The 19134-nt window shown below is 48.4% G+C and overlaps 1 protein-coding gene across 1 annotated transcript in view; it reads left to right on the forward strand.

The window, feature by feature from the left end:
- The first annotated feature begins 16017 nt into the window (after nucleotides 1-16017).
- Nucleotides 16018-19134, forward strand: part of LOC125947665 (uncharacterized) — a 23868-nt gene continuing 20751 nt past the window's right edge. Inside the window, exon 1 of the mRNA XM_049672878.1 lies at nucleotides 16018-16317. Within this exon, the coding sequence (XP_049528835.1) occupies nucleotides 16152-16317 (166 nt within the window). The 5' untranslated portion in view covers nucleotides 16018-16151. The remainder of the gene's footprint in view (nucleotides 16318-19134) is intronic.

The following is a 19134-nucleotide window of genomic DNA, read 5'->3' on the forward strand; positions in this document are numbered from 1 at the left end:
CTCACATGGAACAGACCGAGGGCGTCCCATCCAACCTCAACGAGTCGGCCCACAGAGCTGCGCGAGAAGTCATCGGCCGCGTAGCTACCGGATGGCACGGCGCTGAGGTTCCGGACAACAGGAATTCGTTGTACGAGGCAGGGGGGCCTCGTACAATGAACTCACAAAGTACTTTTATCTGGGGAGGCGGAAGTATCTGCCGCCGCACAGTAAATTGAACAGGCCTGAGGCATTGACCCTCAGACTCTTGCAGGTCGGGGCATACCCTAGCCCCGCACTCTTACACAGGATCTATGCCGAAATTCAAACGTCAAACACTTTCGCGCTTTCCTCAGACATTGCCGACTTAGAGCACGTGCTCTGTCGGTGCCCCGCGTTACGGGGTGACGAAGACATTACGTCGTCCAAGTAGGTTGGCTGCTCTACGCAGTCCGGATTTTGAAGCACAACTGTGGGCAGTCCAACGGGCCCGCGACGTGGCGGAGAGGCTAGGCCTCCGTTTAGCATTTTGTTTATCAGGCCGGTGTTCCTACTATTCATGTTTTCGGAAATGTTAAATTATTTTTTACAGTAATAGGTACGTGTTTTCGTAGTTCCCTGTGCGCCGGCTTTGGTCATTTCATCAAAGCAGATTGATAAAGGAAATATGATTGATCGTATTCTGGCCGGAATTGAAACTAGCCCAAATTTCTTCTCTGACTCGTAATCGGGCCTGTCGCATCAGGTGCACAAATATGTGCCACATGTGAAAGGCATTTATCAAGACTGATTTCTAAGCATCTCGCACTTCTATGAGTAGGTTCATAAGTGGGCATCTGGTGCTGGGGTTGGCCCTTCGTGCGATTGGGTTGCTGCCATAACACCTGTCTGTATCATTTATTATCTAAGAGTGGCTTCTGTGACGACTTTTCCCGCGCAGAAAAATTGTGGAATTTAAGAAAAATTACGGTTACTAGTCACCGAAGTTCATATCTGTCGCGGACATCACACTATGTGTGAAAATAGGCTATCTTATAACAGTCTAGTTTTTTCATAAATACCCTATTCACTATTTAGTGCATATGTTCAAATGGCGAAATTGAAGTCACTCATTGCTCGAATCGCATCCACAAAGTATAAATCTTAGACTTGCACTAGTTCCAAGATCAGCATCCGAAAACTGTGACGAGATGCCCATTGCTGTTCTACTTTTCACTTTTGTTCGACAATGTGGGGGAAATCTAGGAAGGCAACTGAAACGCGCCTTCCCCTGCTATGTCTTGCTATTTCTATAGGGTATTCGTATGCGGAAGTAGGTCCATCAAGTTCCGCTTATTAGATTCTCCTAATAATTTTCATGAAAAATCGGATATGTATATCGAAATATAGCCCGCGCTGAGTGACTCACTTTAGTACGCGAAGATTGAGCGAGTCATGGTAGATATATACCTCCCAAGCAACGCCCCCATCGGGTAAACGACTGATGAAGCTCTGCGGATTCGCGTTAAATGTATTCCTAACGTAACAACCTTCAACCATGATGGCCACGCGCCTCGAATGTGTGCAACACGGGCGGTTGCAGAACATTGACAGTACCTGGCCTAATGATGTCCCAAGGGGTACCGCGAAGTTCCAATATGGCTATAGTTGCGATTTATTCTTGTCCCAATGATGGCCAAAAGTTAACAACGTCATGCGAATATCGGCTGAGCCATTCTGATAGAGACCGAACGCGGCTCAGATTTACCATTGCCGTGCAACGAGACGGGAACTACTGGATCGACATTGGTATGACTTGCGAACATGGGTTACTAAGTTTGCTTTCTTGGGACAACACTGCCCCGTTAAAAGCAAATTTCTGGTTCTTAATTTCTAATTTTTTGTGGTACGACTTGCGAAGTGTAAATACGTTCAAGAAAAGCCAATTAACAGCGCACAGAGCAGGAAGCAGAGATGGTTTTCTCAGTATTCAGTCCTTCAACAAAGTTCACACAGCTGCTCGTTCGCTGCTCGACACAGGACAAAATCAGTACTATTTTTGTTGATATTTAATAACAGTTGAACCTATGCTTCTCTGTCACAGGATGCGGCCTAACTTCAGAATTATGTGACAGACCAGGTTGTTAACAATAGAGTACTGTGTTTCTAACTGAAAAAATATTATCCTTAGACAAACAACCTGTCTACCACTTATTACGTAATCTGGCTTAAGTGCAGCTATATATTATTTGTCCATTTTCTAGTGCTTCTCTTCACTTATTTCAGTCACATTCATCTGAAGAAGAAAGTTTTACATGCCACAACGATTAACATCTTCGGCTTTTAGTAAGGTTTCACTGATTCTAGGAATTAAACAGCAATCGCCACTTTAAAGTACGCCCGATGCATAAATGATTGTGCTTGAACACATGTTTGAGCCATTGCTGCTTCATGGGTAGATTAGTTGTAAGGGACTTGTAAATGCAACAACTGCGTGTAGTGGCGGTCACGCATAAACCCAAGAAGCGTGTAAAGTAGTTCGGTATGCCTATATGTGCCGATTTAATGGTGGTTTTTTTACAAGATCAATTTTCGCTACAGCTATTTTTCTGCCCATTTATTCATCCTGAACCCATCCCCCAAGCACCCACGTAGACCTGATCCGCGTTATGAATGAAGCGCTCAAACAGCTACATGGTGCTATGTAGAACCGGCTGCGCGCTCAAACACGCCCTCCCCCCTGTCAGTATAGATGTGGGCTTCGTTGACGTTAGCCAATTTCACAAGGGTTTCAATCGCATCGTGTATAGCCTGCAGCTCAAATATTTAGGGGTCTGAAAAGTCTGTTACGTTGCTGCGAATGGCTTGGATCTCAGGATGTTTAGGGCTTGAGAATGCTATTTGTCCTCATTTTGAGTTAACCGCCGCGTCCATGTGTACCACACAGTGTCAAATAGGTACGGTCGTTTCAGTTGTTGCAATCGGGTGTACCCGCCGGCGGAGCTTTGTCGTCTTGATATTATTTAGTGGTTTTGTAAAGGCGTTTATTGCACCGAAGCGTTAGGGCTGACCGTCCGATCAGTTTATTAGGGAACCGCGAGCGTGAGCGGCGTAGTCCGAGCGATGCGCTGGAGAGACGGCCCCACTAGACAGCGCCGGTAAGGATGCCCCACTGCATCGTCCCTCTTCCTCACTACAATTACCCCGGGGACGAAAAAAGGAGCCGTCCGGCGACCTAACAGTTCGTCACTATTAGGGGATCATAATACTGCTTGAGGCGCTCGACGTTGACAATGTCGCGACCGCGACGGCGCATGTCCGAAGATGGTTCAACAGGCTCAATCACATAGTTGACGGGTGATGCACGCTTGACGATGCGGTAAGGACCTTCATACTTGGGCATTAACTTGGAAGACAGACCAGGTGCAGCGGAAGGAACTGAGAGCCACACAAGCGCTCCAGCAAGAAAGGTAGGCGCAGAGGTGGTGTCACCGCGAGTGTTCTTCTGGCGCTCTTGGTCATTGGAGGTAAAGGCCCTGGCGAGGTCGCGGCACTCTTTGGCATGTCTCACCGTATCAGAAGTGGGCGCACAGTCAGATGCGTCGGGCCGGTATGGTAGCATTGTGTCGATGGTGTGCGATGGGTGCCGGTCGTACAGTAAGAAATATTGCGAAAAACCAGTAGTGCTCTGCCTTGCGGTATTGTACGCGTAGGTGACGAAGGGCAGAATAGAGTCCCAGTTCATGTGGTCGGAGTAGACGTACATAGAGAGCATGTCACCGAGCGTACGGTTGAATCGTTCCGTGAGTGCATTGGTTTGAGGATGGTACGCCGTTGTTGTGCGATGAACAGCGTGGCACTCTTTGAGAACAGCTTCAAATACTTCGGAGAGGAAGACACGTCCGCGGTCACTGAGCCGGGGGACGTGGCCCATGACGTAGGATGAATCGACAAAGCAGGAAAGAGGCAACGTCACGCGCTGTAGCTGGCGGAAGCGCCGCAGTTTCAGTGTATCGCGTAAGGTGGTCAACTGCCACAATATCCCAGCGGTTTCTAGCCGATGTCATGGGAAGGTGGCCCTACAAATCTATACCGACACGCCCAAAGGGCCGGGTGGGGCAAGGTAAAGGTTGCAGCCCAGCTGGCGAGAGGTGGGGTTAAGATTTCCGGCGCTGGCAATCGGGACAAGAGCGTACGAACTTTTCAACGTAGCTGTACATCCCTCGCCAGTAGTACCGCTGTTGAAGGCGCTGGTAAGTCTTGAAAACGCCAGAGTGGGCACACTGGGGATCGGCGTGGAAAGCTGCGTAAATATTGGAACGCAGGCTGCGAGGCACTACTAACAACCACTGGTGGCCGTCGGAGCTGTAATTGCGCCTGTGAAGCAGGTCGTCTCGTCGCGAATGCGAAATGGTGAGCTTGACGGCGCAATGCGCGGGTTGTTGACCTGGTCAATGTATCGGAGAGCCAGCCTATAAGCGACGCAATCCAGGGGTGCTATGCATGATGCGCCGAGTTTCTCGTTCACCCGAGTTTTACCCGAGTTTGCTCGATGGCAGTCAGTGAACGAAGATAGCAAGGAACATGCAATAACAGCAGGCAAAAAGAAATGCCGAGATAAAGCCGCGTATGACAACATGAGCGCATCCTGCGCGGCACAGTGCTGCCGGGCTTCAAGCACAGAGGACTGCGCAACAAAACGCGCCAGCGCCGCGTATTGTTGTCAACGTATTATCGCAATTTAGCAATACCGTCACTGTCCCGCTGTCTGTCTGCACACTTGCCGTGAGCCGCTTGCCACGCCTTTCTCGGGCGCGTCAAGGGCGTGCCTCCTTTTTCGGGCATTATCTTTCTATCCTCCGTCGAATGCGAACAGGGCACATGCGGTGCATTCTTGCACCTACACTTTCCCTCAATCGAATACCTTGAAATACAACAAATAAGATAACCAATATTTTACTTCTTAAAGTATCGGTTTTTTGTTTTGAATGCTGTAAATTTGTGATGACAAACGGACATAGAATGAATTATTAAATTTTGCACTTTTTTGCCGCGAGTGGCGACAGTGAGGCGAAAGCTTACAAGCGGATACATTCTAGAGTGTCGCAAGCACGAGGGAACTCATGCAGTGAGCAGTCGCCAGGGGCGCTGCAGGGCTATGTTCGATAAAGTCGATGCGATAATGACGCATAAAGTCAGTCATGGCAATGATCTGTCGATTCCCTGCCTATTAAGGGAATGGCAACGCAGCGCTGCGGCATGGCTGTTCACCGCAGGTGATTCACTGCGGCGGCTATTAAGGCCGCCCCTTTACCAACTAAAACGACACTCTAGCCATAGAGACGGGAGCAACGGCTGTCGCTGCAAAATGGCTGTGCGGTATTCTGAGTCCGTAGTGACGCAGCACAATGAAAATGCACCAGTTTATCTGCGTACGCGAAGTCTGCATTGCGAACAGGAACGTGCTGCCCAGCGACACAGTTCGTCGCTTGTCACCGCTTGCCCAGTGAAGGTGCCTCCGTGCGCATGTGCGCAGAATTTGAGTGTGTTGTTCACTCCAATGTGCTTGCCGATTGCCTCTGCTGCTGAGCTAACAGCGATCGAAGATGGATATCGTAACGACAGCGCAGCAATCACATTTTGGTGGGTGAGGGCTCTTGTGTGCAGTTAGGAAATTAGACTTCGAACGCAGGAAGGTGTTGCAATTGTTTAGTGTGTCGTGCTTGTGATGACAAAATGCCATTGCACTGGGTGCGTTTGCGCTGACCGCTGACCGTGTTTGCTGCGCTATATCATTGACAGAGCAGCCATCTCAAATGACAGCTGCGATACGTTGTCGTTGGAAAACACTACGCACTGCTCAGGATCGTCGTCCACCGCGGCGCATCGACGCCTTGCAAGCAGCTACAGTGGCCTCCCGATAATTATTTGCTCTGCGCTACGTCGCCACAACGCAGGCAATGAACCGTCTTGTGGGGCCATCACAGCCCAGGAAGACATATGCATAAGGCAGCGAAAGTCGACACTTTTTTTTTTTTATAGTGGTGCAGAGTACATCACCGATGACAGTGCGTTGTGCGTGTTTTATTTCGCCGGTCAAGATTGTTAATGCCTCTCAGTTCCGCACCACGTCGCTGTTGTCCAAAAATAAGTTGGGCGTGGCCCAACCGTGGTGGGCGCGCCCAAGAGTTACATGCCTCGCTCGGGGCGTGACCTATGGTTTTGATTAACAGGCGAACTCGTGCCAAACTCGTACATCGCGAAACCCCCCTCGAGTTAAACTCGGGAGCATGGCGGCGGCAGCAGCAGCCTGTGTCATCGCATCCAGCGGCGGCAAGCCTCAATATGACCATCTGGACCCGTTCACCTACATGACCGACGTAGAGTTTCAGCGTCGTTTTTGCCTTTCCAAAACGTCAGTGCGCTGGCTGTGTGACGAGTTAGGCGAACGCCCTTGTCTGTGGAGACTGCGTGGCGGGCATATTATGCTTTCCGAGCACAGACTGATGTGACCAAGCTGCGGAGGAAAAGTTCGTGCGATCACTTCGGCTTTCTCCTGTTTCAAGCGCTGCTCGTCCACCGCGCCCTAGCCCCAGGCCAGGTCCGGCGTCGTCATCGAAGTACTGGGGCACCTGCGAGCACCTGGGGTTCAACCCGGGCCAACCAACCTGCGTAGGCGAAGTGGTCACATTATATTGGAAGACTCAGAATGGAAGCCGGGCTGCCTTCCGATGCAACAGGTGCCGAAATCAGTTTTCGCGGTTACACGGTAAAGCTGCACTGCACGGTCAGAGAGGCGAAGGACGTTACTTCGCCAACACTGACCGCCTCGGCCGTCCGAACGACCACCTCTCCAGGCGGCAATTGATTTGGCTCACGTACTGCGTGAGCAAAAGCGTAGACATATGGCTGTTGAAGGAGATGACCGGCGACTTGTTTCCTCTATAGGATCACACCATCGCCGACAGGACGAACTACCCTCGTAAGGTCGCGAGGGACGAACTGCTGGCGCGACCTCCACTTGGTACCCCGGGTAGATAGCGCAAATTGATGAGTGCCTTCTTCGCGGCGCGCAAAAGTATACAATCGAGGCCGCCTAATGATGGGCGACAACTTTCCGCCAGCCGCTAAAATTACGGCGGTGTTAAAGTTGGGGGCCCATGGGTCTTCGGCATGTTCTGCGCGACCAGAGGGGTGCTGCGACTTTCAAAGTCGACCGACGAAAGGCGGCGACGCTAGGCGCCATTATTGCAGCCAGTGTTCAACCGGGGACCATTATTCATAGTGACGAATTGGCCGCATACAAATGTATCCCAAATTTAGTAGATGCTAACGGGGCTATGCCTCAATCCGCATTGGTAGACAGTCAACCAAAGCGTGAACTTTGTGGACCCCATCACGGGCGTTCACACGCAAAAAAAAAGAAAGTTATTGTCAAAAAGTGAAGCGCTCCCTCGTCAGCGATGGGTACAGGGTAATTGCACCGATGCTGGAGTCCCACCTGGGATGCATGTGGTGGCAGTCAACGTCCACGTGCGCTGCAAAGACCCTTTCGTGCGTTTGTTAGAAGCCACGGATCGCTCGGGCTAGCCACTACAAAGACTCTTTCCTGCGGTTGTTAGAAGCCATCGCTCGACGCTTGCCAGTATGAAGGTGTATCGCAAAGTAAAAGAAAATAAAGCGTAGTTTTCTGACCCTTGTATGTGTGCTTTCCGGCATTCCTGTGTGCTTACACGGTAAGCGCGCGGCAAACCACTTATGCGCTAGCCGACGCTGACTTCGTCTTGTAGCTGGATGCGCGCGCTACTCGCAGCTTTTCTTTAGCGCGAGCAACGAGCAATCTGTTAAAAGCCCAGTGTGAAAACCAGGCGCACACCAATCTCTGCTCGGAAAAGGGAGCGCAAGCACGTAGCGAGCCGCACCAATCCAATCTAGAGCAAAGGAGCAACGAGTGATCTGTTGGAAACCCAGTGAGAAAAGCAAGCGCACACCAATCGGTGCTCGGAAATGCTAGAGCAAGCACGTATCGAGCCGTGCCAATCGAATTCAGAAAAAAAAGAGGGGGGCGATCGTCCCCTCGTGGCATAACGCGAAACGTATTTAACTACAAATTAGTCTAATACATATTCCGTGTACATCGTGGAAACATTAAAATGCTTACAACCCACGTTAATGTGACTAATATTATTGTACTAAATGAATTTATTTTATAACTTGCTTGTGCCTGTATTGCACTCGGTGGAACGACAAACAAGAAGTGAAAGAAGGCACGACCATGCACCGACCGTATGATCACGTGAGCCCCAGTTTGTCGACCGCCCATATGGCAACGCCCAAGGAATAATAGCAACCCAGAGTGAATCTAGATTAACCAATGAAACTGGAGGCGTGCCGATGGACAAACTTTGTCTCGTTACCATTTGTTCTTTGATATTGGCTCGTCGCCAGAGCTCGTGAAGATCCCGAGTTTCGCCAAACTCGGGGCATCCTGCATAGCACCCCAGGGCTCCTTGCGCTGCTCGGAAGCGATGGTGCGAAGGTCGATGGAAGACACAGGCAACCGAGATATATTGTTGTCAGCCAAGGGAGAGCGCGAGAGGGCATCGGCGTTCGAGTGGTGTCGTACGCTGCGGTAGAGTACGCGGATGCCGTAGTCTTGCAGGTGAAGTGCCCAACGTGCAAGACGGCCGGACGGATCTTTCAATGACGCCAGCCAACATGGTGCGTGGTGGTCCGTGATTACATCAAATGGGTGGCCATACAAATATGGCCCGAACTTAGTAAGAGCCCAGATGATCGCGAGACATTCGTTTTCTGTCACGGTGGAATTATTCTCGGCTTTCGTAAGCGTTCGGCTGGCATAAGCGACGACATACTCAGGGAACCCTTGCTTGCGTTGCGCGAGGACAGCGCCAAGGCCAACACCGCTGGCATCTGTGTGTACCTCTGTAGGGGCCGTCGGATCGTAGTGGCGTAAAATTGGGGGGGGGGGGGGGGGGGGGATGTCAGCAAACTACGAAGACTCGTCAACGCCTCGTCGCACTCTGATGACCACGAGGTGAGGAGCCCGTCGTCCCCTAGGAGCTTCGTCAGGGGCGATACGATGGTGGCAAAATTTCGAATGAAGCTTCTGAAGTAAGAACATAGACCGATGAAACTGCGCAATTCTTTGATGGACGTTGGCTTGGGGATTTCGGCAACGGCACGAAGTTTGTCGGGGTTGGGGAGAATTCCGCCCTTGGATACGCCATAGCCAAGTATCGTGAGTTGCCGTGCAGCAAATTGGAACTTCTTTATGTTTAAATTTATGCCGGCGTTCGATAAACGCGTCAAAACACGCCGGAGGCGTTCGAGGTGCGTTCGGAAGTCGGGCGCCAAAACTACAATGTCGTCAAGATAGCACCAACATGTGTGCCACATTAAGCCTCGCAGAACTGTGTCCATCATGCGCTCGAATGTCGCTGGCGCATTACTGACTCCAAAAGGCATGACGTTAGACTCGTACAAGCCGTCGTGCGTGATAAAGGCTGTTTTCGGCTGATCTACTTCTTCCATAGGCACTTACCAATACCCGGAGCGCCAATCCAGCGATGAAAAGAACTCGCCTCCTTGCAGGCAGTCAATTGCGTCGTGTATGCGTAGCAGGGGATAGACGTCCTTGCGAGTGATGTTGTTAAGCCGGCGATAATCGACGCAAAACCTTACGGAGCCGTCCTTCTTTGTAACAAGGACGACAGGAGAAGCCCATGGACTTTTCGAGGGTCGAATTACTTCGTTGTACCAGAGGCTTACCACGCCGGCGAGGTAAAAGAGCACGTTGCTTAGTTTCGCGGCATCGTCACATTTATTGATTAGGCTTACTCGCTCGTACGTGGACAGCCAGTCCTCCACGTCGTTGTCGTCTGGGCCGCTGAAAACAGGAGGATCCTTGTGGCGAGGTAGACCAGAGCACACGACGGAGGGTGCGAGAGGCGTTTGCTGGGTCGTCGGCTGAGATGCGTCCTGAGACATGGTTGAAGAGAGGGTACGGGATCGAAGCTCCAGGGTGCGTTCGAGCGTAGCACTCTCCACCACTTGTAAAGGCGTTTAAACATAGCACGCAAGCGTTAGGGCTGACCGTCCGATCAGTTCAGGGAACCGCGAGCGCGAGCGGATTAGTCCGAGCGATGCGCTAGAGAGACTGCCCCACTAGATAGCGCTGGTAAGGATGCCCCCACTGCATCGTCCCTCTTCTTCACTACAGTTTATACTTCTATGGTGGAAGATTGTCCAAGTTCGTAGTCATGGCTCAATCTCCATAGAAATAGGAATGGAGTGCCGCGACTGCCAGTATGTGGCACCTTTTAAGCTTTCTTGCTTGCTGTCACTGCTCAACAAGCTCAGAAATGGTGTTAAGCTATGCGTGCTCTTGTAGAGTTGGTATAGGTGTTAGACGAGAGTGATCCGTAATTGCTGTCATGGCACTTCTGTTGATAAGCTCAAGTTTGTCTCACTGTTGAGCGCGTATCCCGCAGCCGAGGCGTATCGCCCGCCCCGGCTGCGGGAGGCTGTGGGTTCGATTCCCACCGCCCCCGGGCACCCACTGGTTCAAAAGGGTACAAGCGTACCCCGGCCTGGCGTTCGGCTTCCTTCAGGGGTGATACGCTTGGGAAAGGAGCCTGCGCCCTGAATTCCCGTCGAAACCAACGTGAGCCCTCGGTACCTCCCGCATACGAGGCGGATGCCTCGTATGCGGGAGGTACCGAGTTCAAATCCCGGTGCCGCGGGGAACCCACCGGTTTTTCTCCTGGGTAGAGATCGAACCCACAGCCTCCCGCAGCCGAGGCGGGCGTTCTACCACTAGGCCACGGCTGCAGTCAGTCGTCGGAACTGGGGTTGAGATATAATACGGGGCTGCAGGACGGAGCGCACGAGGAAACGAGCCACGTCATTGCGAGCCCCACCACTCCGTGGCACAATTCTCTGAATGAGGTGAACTGTTTCTGCTGATGTTTTGCTTATCTTCTTGATGCACTTCATGCTAGACCCGAACTGGTAAACCTCCAGCACAAGAAGCCTCAGCTCTTCAGTCTCACCAATCAGTGATAAGCCAATCTTGCGATGGAAGTTACTATCGCAAACTGACTCTCTGCCCTGTTTGTTAGCAACGTACCTCTACAACTCGTGCAGTGCCACAGAAATCTCACTGCACGAGTTGCAGCTGTCCGTACTTGCGGGCAGCTTTCTGTGGAAATGAAGGCAAGCTACGGGGTCTGAGCTTCTGTGCATGCATTATCGCGCCAAGTAGTCCAACATGATTTGACAGCGCTTTTCGTTTCTTGGATTTCCTCCCCCCCCCCCCCCCCCCTCTCCGACGCGGAAGAGAAAAACCAGAAAGAAAAGGCCTTATTTACCACTCCGTTGAGTGGTCTGTATTATTTGGCTGTTGTAAATAACGCCGTTTGTTTCCTCTTCTTAGCTTTAACCAAACATGAATGATAATAGGGGACTTTTGTTGAGAATCATTCTTGTGCGCGCTTTGCCTCAGAAAGCTGCCAGAGAAAGTTGTCCACGAGTAATGTGCAGGATAGTTCGCCATTGTTTGAAAACTCTTGGCTAACATTAAGCTACGCAGTAGAAATTTCTCTAAAGTATATAAAAAAAGCCTGCAAAAGCGATTAAGCCGGAAGAGGTATACTGAATGGAATCGGCACATGATACTAGTACTAATATGATAGTAGCGCAATGCTTTTTCACAATATAGCGAAAGGAAGCAGTGATCCTCGTCTCTAATTCGAGGCCAAGAAGCTAGTTACAGACGGAAATATGTGTTCTGGAGGATTTGTCTTCATTTTTGCGCTTTATTGGTTAGTGAAATTTTTGCTTACCGGTTGTGAAGTTTATGTCCGATGTCACAAATCTCGCTCCCGAGACGAGAACACCGCATACTGCCACAAAGCTGTCAATGTTGTTGGCTACGTGACAGTACACGCGTTCTCCAGGGCTGATTCCTAGACATTGCAGTCGACCAGCACAAAGCTGAACGTTTTGCAATAAGTTCGTAAAGTTCAAGTACTGATCCCTGTATACCTGAAAAAAAATTACAATGAGTTTTAGTTCTCGATTCAAGACGAGTTTAGCAAGATATTGCAGGCGTGGAAGAAGCGCCTGCAGCAGAGAGTAGTATTCCTGTAGATTTCTGATTCCCTCTCTCTCTCTCTCTCTCTGGGTTAGGAAACCCGTGGAAGATGTTTCCGCGCATGGTACTTGCGATGTGAAAAAAAAAGAACAAAAAAGAATTTGCACAATAATGATGAGTTCTAGCTTGGGACACTGTCGTGTACAAGGGAGCCGCTCAAATATGTGGTACATATATTTCGCATGAATAAAATAATAATAATTACAGTGACCATTCACTTCGTGAAGGCGGATTACACGCAAGCGTATGGACACCGCGAACATGGGCGGCGAGCACCGCGGCATCGAAGCACAAATCGATTCTCCACTCCACCTCCAGGCCCCTTCCACCTCCGGCGCTCAATTCCCTCATGGCTAAAAACATAAATTTCAGTTCGTTCAGCTCGTTCGTGCTTTGCGCCAAGTGCAGGGGAGGGATGCTTCACATTGACTTGGATGATCGTGGAGCATGGTTTCTGCCGTATTTTCTTTTTCTTTTTTTTTTTGCGAACTGTGGCACCATGTATCATTGTTGCCTTACGCGGACTTGATATGTCATTGCGCGTGTGTGCGTTGGAGCGCACAAACACAGGTTGACTTCGCAAGTCCTCTTCCGTGCGATTTTGGCAAATGTTCGGTATCACTTGCGAGTCACTAGATGGTGACTGACTCTTCGAGACACGCTTAGCAGCAGACACCTATCGGGTGAATGATATGGCAAACGCAGAGTGGTATTTTGGTGTCGAGGAAAACAAGTGGGTAATAAAACCAATCTTAAATTTTACGAGGGCAATATTCCCTTTGTGAAACTGCAGCATACTTACAAGTGCGGTGCGCTCGCCGTACCTTACGAGCCTGCTTTTGAAGAATGAGAACATGGAATCGTAAGCTGGGACCTCGACGTTTGTGTATGGCGAGTGAACGATGTTGTGGCGAATCTCTGCCTTCATCTGCAACACAAGAATTTCTTTCACCGGCGATGATATTGTTACTTGGAACAGTCTATTCGCTTGAAAGCAGCGCGTACCTTGTAATATATAAAGTTATTGTGCTAACAACGTTTTGCCTCTGACTCCTTGTCGATAAAAAAAATGAAGTGGTGCGCGAAATTTCCGTGCATTAAACGTTCCAGAAATATTGCTCCACAGATTCGAGGACAAGTTTCCTTCGTTGTTTTACCTAAGCATTGCCCACAAGAGTGTATTAAAAGAAAGAGAAAGTTCATGATGCCACGCTCACTTTCCTACGGATTTGTGTTTTTTATGACATTATGCTGCGCCAGCCATACCTGACCCATGTCTATCAAAAAAATGTGGTGGAAAACATAGCCTGGTTGTCCAACCAGAAAATAAAATGTGAACGAGTGACATCAGCATAACACCTGATTTCTTTCAGTTATTCTTTCGCTGTCTGTGGAGAAACATGAGAGTTGAGATTTCATGACAGGACAATATGCCTATGTGATTTCTTAATGTTTCAGTTCTGTAACACAACACGGTTACTTGCTTCTCCAGAGGACCAACCTCAAGTCAAGTGCTTGTATATTGTTCGGGAGACCTTGATGATGTAGCAAAGGACGCTCCGTTGAAAAAATGAATAACGAATACGGCATTGTATAAGAACCAGTTCTTCTTAACTACAAGCTCTAATTTATCCGATATGTACAAGGTGCGAAAGGTATCACGGAACATAAAGCTGTCGCGCTACCGACCATTTTCGCGGAGCAGTTTGTTTTAGAGAAACGAGATGGCACTCACGGCGGCGCGCCATACCTCTCCTTAGCTAGCGACCGCGCACGAATGCGAAATGATTACCGCTTCTACCTTGCCTCTGTGCGATCAGCTGTCGGAAATGCAACTGAGTTTTCGCTAACACACTGCGCTCCAATCATGCTAGATTTAATCATGTGGGTTGAAGACGTGTGCAGTAGTTGGCTGCAAAAATAGTGACTGGCATGTTAAGGAATAGAATGAATCTGTGTGGCCAACTTCGTGGACCGCTACTGCAACTGTCCGAACATGCTACCGGCACTTCATGATGTACGGCTTTCCTCGAGGATACAGAAATTTTCTCATCCGCCAGCCTTGTATCGCTAACCTTCATAGAAAGGGCTTCATCCCCAGAACGTCGGCAAGAATGAGTACCACTCGTTAAACAAAGGGAGTAGCGCGCTTCCTGTCATAGCAAGTTTCGCGCACGTTGTCTATACACATCTCTCCGAAACGGCAGGAAAACTTACGCCCACTCTATCGTAGACGTATCAATAATAAGTAAATGGGTGCACACTTGAATATATGCCCAGTGTATACGCACAACAAATGACGGACTACACCTAGGGCGCACGAATGGTCGAAGCTGAATGTTTTGTGACGGTCCACAAGAGTAAGCGAGTTACTGGGCTTATTATATATTTGCTACAATAAGGTATTATAATCTACAAAACAGTTACGTTTCAAGCCTTGTGCGCAGCAAGAACAAATCTATCGGAACTGAGCACACCCGCGAGCGATTAGGCAGAAAATAATCAGATAGTGGCCGCACCGAGGAACTTCACTGAATCAGAAACAGACAAGCAACTGCTTCAAAATATTTGCCGAACAAAGAACAAAGAGCAAAACAAACTAATCCTGAATGAATTCATAATCGGAAAGCTTGGATACTTGGAATACATATTTAGCCCCGCTTTTAGAACAAGTACCATATACGCTGCTTGCACCGTTTGGACATATAGTTTAATCAGCTCCGAAAGCACTTTTGTATGTTCTCTGAAGCTGTGATCAAAGCTTCGTGTCGTCCACCTAGTCACCGTCAACGATATCTCCGAAAACAGAGGTTTTCAAAGCCGGGCCAGCGTCATACACTTTCATTGTAAAGAAGGAGGCAATGAAGGCAGTTTAGGCAAGCAATGGGCGCGTCACCACGTGATCAAACATGGCAGCGCCCACGGCATCGCCACGAAAAGGGTCAATAATAGAGTGCAGGCATTTGTCTTCTTCTCTGTGCACTTGTATCCACATCGAAGACAGCAAAATAAAACCCCGCACAGTGGAGGAAAATAAAGAACTCCTCGGAGGAAAGGTTGTAAGAAAACGGCGCATTATCTAATTTCGGAACACTCAAAATTTACACCATTCATTTGATCAGCGCATTGAGTAAACTGAAACTTATGCACTAGGTGTCAAAAGAAAATATTACATTTGATAACATTTGGTTCTATAGAGAACCTAAGGCCCAAATTCTGAAACGTTCCTTTCCTTCGACCATTTCCTATCCTTACTCAAAGAACCCTTCGTGCTTCCTAGCCTGAGAGGGTGCGCGAAGGGCGGCAGCGCATTCTGAAAGCGCCCCTCACCTGTCCTAAGGAGAGGACCGCCTCAACAAGGAGATAAACGAATGTCGCCCGTTTGGGTCCGAGGGTTCTTGTGAACAATTGCAACTGAACGCCTTTATCAAGCCAAATAAATGAATGCTGGCATTATTATTTTAGCACAAATATCTACGGAGACGTATCGATGCTTTCTTTGCTACTTTGGTTATTTCATCTAAACATTTTCAACAGAAAAGCACGAAAACGGATGACGTCTGGAAACAGCGCCCGCGTGATCGTTGCCCGCCGGCTCCGAAAAGGCGTGTTTCTCGTCGTGTTTTGCCTTGAGCGGGTGTTGTCTCCAACAGCGCAGTCTAGAACCTAATAATGCCTGGAAAAGCGTATTTTACGGAAGAAGAAAAATACTTATTGACGGAGCTTGTCAACCTACACAAGACGTGCCTCGAGAACAAACGTTCAGACGCGGTTTCAATACACGCGAAGGCCAGGACCTGGGACAAGTTGTGCACCGAGTATAATAGCCGGCCTCTCGTTCGTCACCGCGACGTCAAACCACCAAAAAAGTTTTGGGACAACCTCAAGCAAAAGTGGAAGCGCGAGAAAGCGAAGAATATCCGCGACGTCATGGCCACAGGTAGGCTTTCCTCGTTTCTTCTGAATTGGCAATGAGATATGGTATTTTACAGGAGGCGGGCCACCACCTCCACCCATGGACGAGCGCCTAGCGCAAATTGAGGCCATCGTGCCGCACCTGGCCGTCAGGGTTCCAAACCCGTTCGACAGCGATCGTCCTCTACGCCTGCCTGGTACAGAAACTGTGAATGACATCGTCAATGGAATGATACAAGCGAGCGGACGGGACGACAGTGATGACGGTAAGTCAAGATGCATGGCAGCGCTATGTGATGCTACAGAATGACCGCAGGGCACGTTTGAGGTGTACCAGGTACGGATAACTCAGGCGGCCGCTACAACTTTCGATAAGCGTGCTCAACCTGTTAGTGACTGTGTTAACTACAACTGCAATATTTTTTTGCCAAGCGTGTACAATGCTACTTGCTGTGCTGTTGAAATAGCATGCTCACATTTGAAGTTTGCCTAAAGTTCCTCGTAATTGAAACAAGAAGTGCTTATAATATTCCTTTTTATTCAAGCAACATACAAGATTCATCTTTATTGTCTGAAAAGCCCACACAATATTTCCAATAATTTCCATAGCTGAAGGCTATTTGTGGGTCCAATAAAATTATAATTATACAAATTCATAAATTGTGAACACAGTGAGTACACATCTGAGTGAAGATAGACACATCTTATGGATTACAGTGTGAAGTAGTCAAACCAAAGAGCTCCTGATCTGAGAAGACCCAGGCAGGAACACAAACATAGAACAGAGAAACACAGGATAAGGGCTAACGTACAGATGTTCATCTGTAATAAAAATTAGCAGTTGAAAAAAAAATTCGCCCTGGTCATGAACGAATTTTCTTTTAAATGATGTAGACAAAGATTTTAAGAAAACATACACATGATACAACAGGAATAACTCATACACAGTTACGAAGCGGTTGCAAAAATGTACCAGTAACAAAATTGTTTCAAAAAATAAATGTAGAGACCAGTCGAGTGCCATGTCAAAACAGGCATCACAGAAACAGAAAAACAACATGGCTTGTATCATAAGTAACAATATTAGTTTTATTTAGCTACATAGAATCTTTGAGCAGTGAAGGAAAGCTGTGTGCACTCCTAATTTCTCATGGAAATTAATTCCAAGTTTTAGCTTGAGTAGACTGAATACGACGTCTGCCGTAAAATACTCAGCCAGAAAATACCTTGGCTATCTGTGTAACATATAGCTGCACTCATTTTTCTGAATCGTAAAGAATTGATTGATCAGCTGCTATTTTTATTGCAGATGCAACACTGGACCTGAGCGACAGTGATGGTTTCATTATGCAGTCAATGGGTCACAGCAGCCCCACACCAACTAGGAGCAGCAGTAGTGGACGTGCACAGACAAGTGTTGATGAAAACTGCAGGGTGGACGATGCTGCTGGTGGGTCAAGCACAGATACCCAAGCTGCAGCTCCTGAGCCATTTGTACCAATTATTCGCACTGGCCGACTGGGCGTTTTGCAACAGGCGTTGGACACTGAGCTAGCCGCTCGGGTAAACGCAATAACCACAGAAAAAAAACACAGGGAAGCTGAACACAAAGAACGAATGAGGCTACTGAAGGAGGAGCATGACTTCAAAATGCAGGGTATCAGGGAGCTGCACGCCGACGAAAGGTGCATGCGGAAGATGCAACACAGGATGCAGATTCGAGTGCTGAAACAAAACCAAGAAGTGCAGAAAATAAAACGAGAACTTCTGTTAAAACAAATGGAAGCACTTGACAGCAGCAAGGATCACTAAATAAAAAATTTTTGCTATGTGTATTTTCAGTAATTTGCTTTCTTCAAAACATTTCACAGTAATTAAGTGAAGAACAGAGAACAGGGCTGCATTCGATGCAACACTGTACTCGATGGTGTTGAGTAAAAATAAATGGGGTTTAACATGACAAGAAATACCGCAGCTACGGGGGAGCCATTGTGAAGGGTCCTGGATTTATTTCAACTACATGGAGTGCTTAAATATGCATTCAAGCTCCAGTACACACAATAATGTGGGCTCCTCGGCTAGCTAAACCTTCATGAGGAGGCTGCGTCATCATCTGTATGCCTAGAAGAAAAACATCGTTGGATGAGGCGGCTGCACAATTGTGTGCCCAGTAAAGTGTCAGATTCATTTTGAATTTGGTCGTCTCCTGAACTTGAGTCATCATCTTCATCAATGGACACTGGACAGGGCTCCCGCATTGCATATGCAACATTGTGCAGGGCTGCACAAGCTGTAATGATGGCAACAGACCGGGGAGTGTCTGTGAGCAGTTTTGTCCGCAGGCATGGGAAGCGTCTCTTCCACACTCCGAAAGCCCTTTCCACGGTGTTCCTGGTCTTGATATGACTAGTATTGTACCTGTACGAGAAGAAAACATGCAAGATATAGTAATGAGCCATCTTATTGCAGCTACATGCAGTTACAGACCCTAGGAGTGCAGGTTGCTTTCACACTCAAACCTCAAACTCGTAACTTCGGTATTTACATGGATCTGTGCAATGATTATTTATTATGTTGGCAGGTGCAGTGATTTTGTACATAAAAGCATCTCGGATTTCACAGAAATCAGTCTCTGTCAATGTATTCCGCTACCTGCAGTTCCATTGTATAACAACTTGGGCATGTAACCGTAGTACGGTTTTTAGCAGTAGTACAAAAAAAAGTATGCTGAAGATCTGCATCAAAGTTGGCTACTGTGCACCACAGGCCAAGCTGAATATTACTTATTTAGGTGTTGCAAAACTTTATGTGCTCTACCTCTTTTCTGCAGCTGTGCGGGGTTTCTGAGTGGTGGCATCAGATATGGCAGGCAGGCATAACCTTGGTCACCCAGAAGAATGCCTGGCACAGCTTTTTGCTCGTAAAGCACCATCACTCTACTGTTTCGAGAATATGCGGCTGTCATGAACCGATCCAGGCCAACTTGCAACTACATCCAGAAACTGTAACTCTGGTCCGGTGACAGCCTGCAAAAGAGAGCAATACAGATATTTGTGATGGGCGCTGCTAGTTTATGGCATAAA

The sequence above is a fragment of the Dermacentor silvarum genome, chromosome 8, assembly GCF_013339745.2.
Source record: "Dermacentor silvarum isolate Dsil-2018 chromosome 8, BIME_Dsil_1.4, whole genome shotgun sequence".
In the NCBI taxonomy this organism is placed as follows: Eukaryota; Metazoa; Arthropoda; class Arachnida; order Ixodida; family Ixodidae; genus Dermacentor; species Dermacentor silvarum.